Raw genomic sequence first — 10571 nt, 5'->3', positions numbered from 1 at the left:
AGGAACAATAAAAAAGGGGCTTTCCCAGGTGAAAAAATGAGTAGGCTACACTTCCATAATGTACTTGAAGTGCTCTATTTTTGTGCATTAATTATTCTTTGATACTTCTTAGGATAATCTTTGTATTAAAAAATTTATTAAGTTACCACTTGTAGTACATAAATGCATTTTTAAATACATTTTTAGCACATTTTAGTTCATATTCAGGGTGTCTAAAACTAGCACGAACTGTACGTCTTTTAGAGAAGTGTAAAAAGGAAGTGTTCTTATTCACCTGGGTTATTAGGCAGAAAAAAACTGGGTTAGGCAGCTGCTTATATAAGCTTGAGATGACTGACAGGTCAGAATCATTAGACTCCTCCCACATTTACGTTTAAAACGTACCAAAACAAACATAAATTCGTCTCCTCATGCATCTAAAAGGATTTCACTCGGTAAAGTTTATTTTATTCACAGCTCCTAATTGCTCTCGTTTTTTTTTTATATATTTATTTTTTACCCCCAAAACCAATAAAAATGTCGATCAACCAATCATACTGTAAGGCACACTTATTAAACCCTGGGAAAATCCAGAGCTTTAATCCTTTAGGATCTTGAATCACATCCTTTAGAATGTGGGTGTTGGGTGTGTTTTTCCACCCGCAGATTTCTAAAGAAAGTTGCGAAAGCGAAAGTTAACCGAGTGTTCATTTGAAACCGAATATCGCCGCATTCCCGATTTATCTGTTATCCATAACACATCTACATCTATGATGATCATTCCCGCTGCTGCTTCAGTCCGCAAGCTAAACGTGTTCAAATGGTTTCTTTTGTGCACCTGTGTGCTCGTGATGTACATCCAATGGACTCATATATGGATGCTCAGGAGTGAAATGGCTGAAATAAAGCATCGCTTCAGGCCTCGTGACGTATCCGAGATGGACGGTGGGATGTGTTGCGCGTGCTGCGGGGTAGGTGAGTGGTTATTGTATTGTTTAATGCATCGGCTGTCTTTCAGACTGTCTGCTTTAATCTGTCACTTAATCTCATTTCCCAAATATGTTACTGTACACTGTCAGTAAAAGTGGTCAAAAAATGGTCCCAAGTTGTCACTGGGGCAGTACCCTTTAAAAAGCTCTCATGTGTTACCCTTACGAAAGTTATCCATATTTTTTTAGTGGTAAAAGTGTAGTAAATAGTTTTTTGTGTGTGTTATTTACTATTAACAAAATCATGGTTTTACCGCAGTAACCATGGATTAACTATTGTTTTTGAAAACCATGCCTTTAACTATGATTTTACTACAGTAACTATAGCTGGGGCAGTACCCTTTAAAAAGCTCCTCATGTGTTACCCTTACGAAAATTATCCATGTTTTTTTTAGTGTTAAAAGTGTAGTAAATAGTTTTTTTTTTGTGCGTGTTATTTACTATTAACAAAATCATGGTTTTACTGCAGTAACCATGGATTAACTATTGTTTCAAAACCATGCCTTTCAAAACCATGGTGGTAACTATGATTTTACTATAGTAACTATAGCTTTTGGGTTTAACTGTAGTAAAACCACGGTTAATTTTGTAAGGGTAGGTACAGTTATGTATATTATGAGGTACTAATATGTGCTTTAGGTGCCAGTATGTAACTCTGAGGCACTAATATGAACTCTTTAGGTGCAAAGGTGTACTTATTGAAAAGGTACCACCCCAGTGACAGCTAGGGACCACTTTTTGACCATTTTGTCTGACAGTGTAAGATGAACGGGTATCACAGATTTAAAGAGACAAACACACACCCAGACATAAGGAACAAGAGAGACGTGACGGAAGAGAAGAAACAGAGACAGAGACGACACAGTGAGTTTCTCTCTCTTTCTCTTTCTCTCTCTCTCCCCCTCTTTTTATTTTATACAAGTTGTCTTTTCTTTCAGCAGAGCATCATCCTTTTCTTCATCTTGTTCCCGTGTCAACTCAGTCTAACAGTGAGTTTTTTATGGCATTGTTCCCAAACATCTTTGCCAGACCTAAATCTCAAACCTAATTGACCCTAATCCTATAATCTGATTGGTTGATAAAATGTCTTGCTTGTTGAAATCACATGGCTCATGGGGTGTTGCATTTTCATTTCTAGATTGCATTTAATTGTAAAAGCAAAAGATGTTTTAAATATTCTAGAAAATTTCATTGAAGTGTACTTTTAAGTACACTAGCATATAGATTTGCCTTGCCACATTAGGCTTGACATGAAGAAATGTTTCTTCTCGGAGCTTTCACGTCTTTCTCATTTATTTCTCAGAGGATGAAGACACCACTGTCCTGTCTTGGGCAGTTGGGCGGAGCAGAGGTAATGGGCTCCAGGTGTCAGGTGATACAGTTACCGTGGTAACCGAGGGTACTTACTTCATTTACAGTCAGGTAGGTCATGTTGGGTTCTGGTATAACTGTATGATTTATATACAAATAGTAACTTGTTACCCACCACAGGTCCTTCATAAACATACCACCTGCGTAATGGGTCACGTGATCACAAAGAAGCTTAAAGGGGCGGAGTCTAAGCTAATGAAGTGTCTGAGGAGCATGTCCATCAATGTCACCAATCCACTCAACACGTGCTACACCGCTGGTAAGACAACAGGACAGTAGAGTGCAGGGACAGTGCCCAAAATGAAAATTAAGCCATCCCATGTATATGACTTTTTGTGTGTTTCTGTGAAAGGCATTCACTTTCTGGAGTCTGGATCAACGCTTCAACTCTCCGTTCCTCGCACATCAGCCGAACTCATCCTGACAGCTCACGCGACATTCATGGGCATTCTCAACATATAACAATGTCTTGGGACCTGCTGTGTCCTTGTGTGCTATTTTTTTTAAATAAATGCCTCTGGTGTTGATTTTTTGCTATTATAATGCAAGACATTCATGCATAAATGTGGTTATAGCATACAAATACTTCTGGGGCCACTTTATGCGGTCTGTATACCTAATACTCAAACAATTGCAGCTACCTTACAAGTTTTTAAGTGGTGCATTAGTGACACCTTGTGGTCAATTGAAACATATTAGAAATACACGTTTTTCAAATGGCTATGAAAAGTCATTTGTGCTCCATATAACCTGTTTGTATGATATATGTCTGTAACTTATATCAACCGTCTGTATAGACTACATGCAAAAATGGTTGGAAACAGCTTAAAAATACAAAATTTACACCAATACCAAGATGTCCTTGTTTATAAATACTGTAAGTGCATTGCAAAATAGCACAGATGTTGTTTGATTCATAGCACTATCACCATCTGATACTATTACTGTACTATGACATCACAATAGTAAGTGTGTGTTCCTATCAGATTTTGGCATGCATTTTCAATGAATATACTACATTAATATATTATAAATTAAGCACTTTTAAAGAGTTTACATGTTACAAGTAAACAACTTAAGCTTTTGAATATATTTTATTTCTATTTTAAATGTATTGATTCATGTTATTTATGTGTTAAGACCTTTCCACACAGCAGCTTGTCATTGCACCAGCTTTCACTTAAATTTTGTTCCTTATCCATCAGGAAAACCCGGCAGGCATCAGACTCACTCTTGAGAATGTCTGTTTTTAACTTATCTAAATTGCTTTAACACAATAGTTATCTAATCACCAAATGACAAAGCCAACAGCCTCCATAAGGTTATTTAACGTTTCAGAGGTGTGTTTGCGTGTCTGTAATACTAAAGTAAACTCATTATCAGGAAAAATGTCTGAGGAAACATTTGGTCTCTCTCGTGTCACTGAATAAAATCGCTTTTACCAAACTCTCAGACTCAAACAGTGTGATGTGCCCTTTAAACCTTTCCCACAATTTCCCTAGATAACCTTCCGGCCGAAGGTTATCTGACTGAATTGTCCACAAAAAGATTAAATTGTATGCTGGTGAACTCAGAAAAACAGTTTGGATCAACAGAAATACATCACACTTACAATGGCCCTAAAAAAGTACTGCACACTAACTGTAAACCAAAGCTTATGTTATTGCTTTTGATAATAATGCATATAATAAAACAATACATAAATACTATTTAACTCATACAGCAAAAAATATATAAATTAAAATGGCCAAAATATATATATATATTGAAATATGTTTTAAAAAATTATTTTTAATCAATACATTTTCTATATAAAAAAATATATATATAGCATGTAGGCCAGAGGTTTTTTGCCGTATGAAAAAATGAAGACAAATGAAGAATTTGGACACTTTCTGGTATTCAAACATGAGTGATCATACTGTAGTTACAGTAATGTGATGCCATAGTGGCTAAAACTAAACTAAACTAAAATCACATCGTCCAGTTGTTTAAAGTAATTGTAAAGTTAAGTTCCAAGTGCAGATTTAACATGTTGTGTCTGCAAAAGAGATTATGTGTACAAATACTCTCTGGGACCACATTATGTAAAAAGGCAGGATGCCTTAGTAGGACATTGTGTGTATGTGTGTGTGTGTGTGTGTGTTTCATTGCTCGGTGTTCATACAGTAGTTTCCTCAATTCTTGTTCCAGCATGCAGAGGTCAGAAAAGCCCCCGCTCAGAGGATTAAAACACAAATACAGAAGGAAAAAAAGAAACGTTGCCCTCTTCCTCCCATTTTGGTCTTGGCATTCTGGGTAACCTTTATTGTCTGACAGGGTCAGGTTTGTGGTTTCTCTGGCTCTTCACACACTTGCATGCACACGGCTTGTCGTCTGCTGGCTATGGACAGGATGACTGTGTTTGTCATTATTCACAGGAGCTGTCGCTGTACACTCAGAAATTCACTGAATAAAATAAAAAATAAATCAAATAAATGTCAAATAAATCTTTGGTGTCCCCAGAGCACACATGTGAAGTTTTAGCTCAAAATACCCTATATAGATAATTTATTATAGCATGTTCAAATTGGCACTTTGTAGGCATGTGCAAAAAAGTGCCATTTTGAGTGTGTCCTTTAAAATGCAAAATGAGCTGATGAAATGCAAACACTGATCCCATTGATGGTGGTTTGTTGCAATTAAAACTCAATTGTGCTGTGAATTATTTTCTCTCCATTTTTTTCTGCACAAAATGGTAGCGCTGTGGTTGGATAGTGCAGATTGAAGGGGCAATAAGTAGGATCTACCTAGCCTGGTCCAACCAGACTCGTACATTCATTTCATTTGTACAGAGAGTCTGGCCACACTCCATTGCAAAGCGTTACTTCCGTTAAGGAGGGTCCATTGTTGAAGTTTAAAACTATTGGATCTGCCCAGAGTCACTCAGGATCTGCCAAAGCCAATCGCTAACGTGTGGTCGTGACGTATATCATGCACTGAAACAGGACGGAAACAACAAGTCAGAATAATCAGACAAACAAAATTTAGCAAACCTGGTTCTTGCTCCGGCTTTAACTTCTGTATATTCGGCAGTTTTGCAACAACGGACCGAATAGCTTTTCTCATGTCTTTCTCCGCTGCCATTACTGAACTACAACTCAAACTGACGCACGACCTCAACGTCATCGTTCTTAGCCACCCCCATCTGTTCGCTGATTGGTCCTGCAGATTTTTGCAGGAGAAAACAAAACTCTATAGAGCCATCCCAGACGTACTGCTGAAGCGAAATGAAAATTAAGCGGAAGCACGTAGGAGCGCGGAGCCAGGCTAGGATCTACCCCCATCTAGTGGTGGAATTGTATTTTGCATTCAAATGAACAGTGCTTTCTAGCTCCTCCCTTTTCCAAATGCGTGTTGCGACTACGGTAGCCGTTATGTAATCGCTGATCTCCTTGTCCGTTGCAGCTGGTTCACGTGTTCTGAATGAAAACGCGTTGTGGAAACGCGTTGGTAGGCAAGTGCTTTTTGCCCCTCTCTGTTATTATAGTTTATCAATATGGCGGAACGATATGGGTGCCTCCTTGGACTTACCCGTTCAATGTCAGTAAAGAGAAGAAATTCTAAGCTTACAAAGAAAAGTCAGATCACTGGCAGAGGTCATTTGACACCAACGAGGACATATTTATGAATAAAGACCTTGATTTTGATTAATAAAACACTTAAAATCCTACTTATTGCCCCTTTAAGGGGTGGTATTATTATAATCAGAGCTCCTTATGACATCATAAGGAGAGCCAAATTTCAACAACCTATTTTTTCATGTGCTTTTAGAGAATGGTTTACCAAAACTAAGTTACTGGGTTGATTTTTTTCACATTTTCTAGGTTGATAGAAGCACTGGGGACCCAATCATAGCACTTAAACATGGAAAAAGTCAGATTTTCATGCCATGGCCCCTTTAATAAAGTAAACTAAACATACATTGACCCAGATGAAGCATCTCTCTCTCTCTCTCTCTCTCTCTCTCTCTCTCTCTCTCTCTCTCTCTCTCTCTCTCACTCTCACTCTCTCTCTCTCACACGCACACACACACACAGCTTACAGTAGTGCGATGTAGTGAAAAATGGTCATGGCCTTGGTGTGTTTCCCACAGAGAGAAGTGTTACGGGTATTTTTGCTTTTCCAGCACTCAGCAGAAAAGCAGACAATAGAAATGTAGAGGGGGAGAGGCGAACGTAAGGCACACCGTTATTCATCAGTCTATCAGACACAATCATCCTCTGTTTTTCCATTACTCCAGCACAAATCTAAATACAAATATTCAGACGTCATTTAGGAAAGAAAAACAATCAGCGAGATCTCTATCTCAATTGTTCCTTTTAAGAGACAAGGCAGAAGTCCATCAAGTCTCCTGAGCAATGAAAGAGCAATAAAACTCTCATGTAAAACCTCTCAAATAAGACAGCACAACCAAATAGCACTACCATCATTTACACACTAGGTGGCACTTTATGCTCTCTCTCGCTCTCTCTCTCTCTCTCTCTCTCTCTCTCTCTCTCTCTCTCTCTCTCTCTCTCTCTCTCTCTCTCTCTCTCTCTCTCTCTCTCTCTCTCTCTCTCTCTCTCTCTCTCTCTCTCTCTCCCTCTCTGTTCGTAGCTGAAGATAATAAATTGTTTCTCTGCACTCGTTTCTCCGAGGATTGTGGTATGAAGTCCAATCCAATAGAAATGATGGCAGCCATATTCAGCCATGTGTCCTGAAGGATAAACAAACTACAGCATAGAAGATAGATGCAGAAAGTTACACAGGCACTTGTGTCTAAAACTATAATAATATATAAGATAAGACCTGCAAAAACACTATAGAATAGCATTTACTATAGTAAACTGCATTAAAGTGTAGCATACTATAGTACATTATAGCAATCAATACACTTTGTTAATATATATACTACTATATTTTTCTGTAGTATATTAACTATAATAAATTGATAAACTGTGCTTAATACTTTAGTATACTTTTATATGGTAAGTTACAAATACAGTAATATAGCAAATACTACAGTATTTTTTATGTGAGGATGGATTCTCAATGCTAGTGTGATGCTGTGTGGTTACATAAGCATGTTAGCCTACTATATGGTTGCTAGGGTGTTCTCGGTGGTTGCTAAGGCTTTGCTAGATAATTGTAAAAGATCTACTTCCAAGTATCCATGATAAGAACTCTGGGGTTTGTTCAAATCCCTTAACCTAATAATAAGCAAAAGTAATAACCCCAGCAAGCATCTAACAATTATAGAGTTGCTGCAATGAATTATCCACCGAAGAAGAAATCAAACACGACAATGATGGCGTGAAAATCACTGTCTGGATTACTTAGCAACACTACATCACATATAAAATGTTTATGTTTCATGCCGGGAACTTCTCAAACTGAGCCATGTGTTTCCAATAAGTGTTCTGTAAGCAAGAGATTTTTGGATAGAAAATGTCAAGTGGGAATGTGTGTGTACCTATTGGATATGTATGTGTATCCAATAGTAGCCTATATGCAATAGATTATTCTTGTAGTAAATGGAAACATGTTGGCTCTGATCATAAGTGAAAATGAGCAAATTCAGAATACAGCACACTTTAACGGGACTACACATAAGGAGCACTAATGCTTACTAAGTAGGCAGCTCACAAGCAAACAGAGCACATTTATATGCAGATATCTGGCAACCAGCTGTTCAGATTCCTCACACACATTCACTTTTACAGAATACCATGTTTTTACTGTACTTTCATGTATTTCTGTGCTAAAAGGCAAGCATACCTGATTCACATGCAGTCACCACTGTGAGTGTCACCCAGAAATAAAGATAGAAAAACAAGTCAAGGCAGCTTGAACATGTGTGCGTTATGGATGTGACAAAGCAGGACACAAGTTTTTGGGATAAAACATACTTTGTAGGAATTGTGTGAATTAAAATGCAAAAACCAGAAGCAATAATACCCAACAAAAGGAGATGGGACGGTCCTTCAAAGTACATCTAATATTTATTTTATTAAATTTTCATGTGCACAAACAACATTATGGATGTGACACTTTTTTCATTTATGGATCATGTGACGATACTGAAAGCTTAATTTACCAAACTATGTAAAATAATAAAAGAAGTAAACTGTTAAATGTAAAAAAAAATGTAAACTTAAAGGTGCAGTGTGTAAATTTAAGCTGCATCTCGTGATGAGGTTGCGAATTGCTACCAACGGCTCAGTCCACTGCTCACCCCTCACTTTCGAAACTCACAGAGAAGTTACAGTAGCCGCCCTGGAAAAACATGTCTTGGTCAGCTTAGTAAAACTTTATAAAAAGTTTGTCCTTTAATGGCGGCACAAAATGGCGACTTCCATGTAAGGGGACCTTCATGTATGAAGATAAAATGTCTCATTCTAAGCTAATAAAAACATAACGGTTCATTATAAAAAGGTCTTTATACACCCCTGATAATATAGTTTTGTATATTTTTTTGCATTTATGTCAAGAGATCTTTCTAAAAATTACACACTGCACCTTTAAAGTCTCAACCTCTTTCAATTGAAGGCCCCCTATTGTCTACTACAAAATCCCTCCCACTAATAGTTTTTATCCAAAAATATTATAGAGACGTAGTATAACTAGACAGATTTTACATTTATTACATAATAACCAAACGCTAATAAATATCATGATTTTTAGTTGCTTTAGCTTATTTAAATATTTGTTTTGTCTTTTCCTCAAAATAATTTTAGAGCATAATGAAGTTTATTCATTACCCCTAGTGGGCCCCGGACCCTTGGTTAAGAAAAACGGGTGTTTTTCATTTCATTTCAGAGAATTGTTTCTAAACACATTATAAATGTAAGAAGTGTATTGCGGTAACACATTATACAGACAGTCAGCTAGGTACTGAATTGTGAAGTTACCCCGTTAAACAGTTTTTTTCACATTTCTTTGTTCAGGATTTCTTTGGGCGGGGCTAAAACGGTGGCTTGATGATGCACTGGAGCTACTGTGCATGGCCCCGCCCCCAATACAATTGTGAGAATCCTGCCTACACTCTTAAAAAGGTTGTGATAAAACAACACATTTTGTGTCTAGTTAAGGACAACGCATTTAATCTTGTGTTGTCCCTTTAATTTATTCGAATACAAAATCAGAACATGTGTTAAAATAACACATGATGAAGCGGTTTCGCGGACAGGGACTAGACTAGTCTTAGACTAAAATAGATGTAAAAGCTGTCCAAACTGAAAAGAACTTGCACTGACATATCTTAAAATACATCAGTTGTGCCCTTTGTTTTGGCTCAATATGCACAAGTAATGTTTTAGTGAAGCATGTTTATTAAAATTAGTTATATTTCCTAATTAAACTGAGGCCTAGTCTGGCTTAAACTAATCCTTGTCTGGGAAACCACCAGCTAGCATAACACAAAACAATTTGTAAAAAATTAACAATGTATTTTTCCAAGATTTTCATAACATTTTGTACTTGGAGTATTTTTTTAATCATTCAAATTTGGCTGAGTGGTTAATAACACATTTTTTTCTGTGGTGTGACAAACTGAAAACACATTTAATATCGAACGTAACACAGACTTTAAGCAGAGATATTGTATGGTAAGGTTGATATTTGCATGGAATTGCTTCTCTACATTTATTGAACCTTATTACACGGCTCTCTGGAATGCTTGATTCTGATTGGTCAGTTGAGACATTTGCAGGTTCGTTCTTTTCAAATAATAACCGCTCCAAAATAATAACGCATAGCCGGACTACTTTCACGAGTAAAATCGCTCCGCGCCAATAAAGATCAATAAAGATTACTGTCTGTTTGGCGCCATCTTGTGACAAACACTCGACAACCACGACAAGACACAGACAGCTTACTGAGACTGAACTTGACAAAATAGAGCATGACAGCTACGAAGCCAACACACAAAAAAATACAGAATGGGCATTAAAACTTCTCAAAGACTGGCTAAAAGAGAAAAAATGGAGACAAGTATGAAGCAGAGGATCTTAATAAGGTATTACGATCATTTTATGCATCGGTGCAAAGTTTCGCGGAAGGATAAAAATGTTAATTTAAAACAAATATGCCAATAAAATGTTTCAAATTCATATTCATGTCCAGTTTTTTTTCTTATGTGGCAAGTAGCCGTGTAATAAGCGGGATAATGTAGAGGCAGCCGGTAGTTATTGGGAAATAAGCCCCTTCAGT

The 10571-nt window shown here is 37.2% G+C and overlaps 1 protein-coding gene across 3 annotated transcripts; it reads left to right on the top strand.

Annotated features, from left to right (window-relative positions):
• The first annotated feature begins 565 nt into the window (after positions 1-565).
• tnfsf13 (TNF superfamily member 13) lies at positions 566-3190 on the top strand. Of its 3 annotated transcripts, none has more exons than XM_065284428.1 (6): positions 566-950; positions 1727-1832; positions 1907-1957; positions 2272-2390; positions 2508-2598; positions 2692-3190. In XM_065284428.1, exons 1-6 carry the CDS (start codon positions 750-752, stop codon positions 2799-2801), a joined length of 678 nt encoding a protein of 225 aa, XP_065140500.1. In that variant the 5' UTR covers positions 566-749; the 3' UTR covers positions 2802-3190. The 3 variants fall into 3 exon arrangements, with proteins under 3 accessions (XP_065140500.1, XP_065140498.1, XP_065140499.1); XM_065284426.1 differs by having other exon boundaries at positions 571-950; positions 2460-2598; XM_065284427.2 differs by having other exon boundaries at positions 572-950; positions 1910-1957; positions 2460-2598.
• The last annotated feature ends 7381 nt before the right edge of the window (positions 3191-10571 follow it).

This window comes from Paramisgurnus dabryanus, chromosome 5 (genome assembly GCF_030506205.2).
Source record: "Paramisgurnus dabryanus chromosome 5, PD_genome_1.1, whole genome shotgun sequence".
In the NCBI taxonomy this organism is placed as follows: Eukaryota; Metazoa; Chordata; class Actinopteri; order Cypriniformes; family Cobitidae; genus Paramisgurnus; species Paramisgurnus dabryanus.
The sequence above is the reverse complement of the archived record's forward strand: the minus strand, read 5'-3'. Positions and strand labels throughout refer to the sequence as shown.

Bases quoted from the DNA above. Each gene is read 5' to 3' on its own strand.
- tnfsf13 (XM_065284426.1), top strand. From the start codon at position 750: ATGATGATCATTCCCGCTGCTGCTTCAGTCCGCAAGCTAAACGTGTTC. The intron at 951-1,726 runs GTAGGTGAGTGG...TTTGTCTGACAG, and splicing joins TGTGTTGCGCGTGCTGCGGG to TGTAAGATGAACGGGTATCA. The intron at 1,833-1,906 runs GTGAGTTTCTCT...CTTTTCTTTCAG, and splicing joins ACAGAGACAGAGACGACACA to CAGAGCATCATCCTTTTCTT.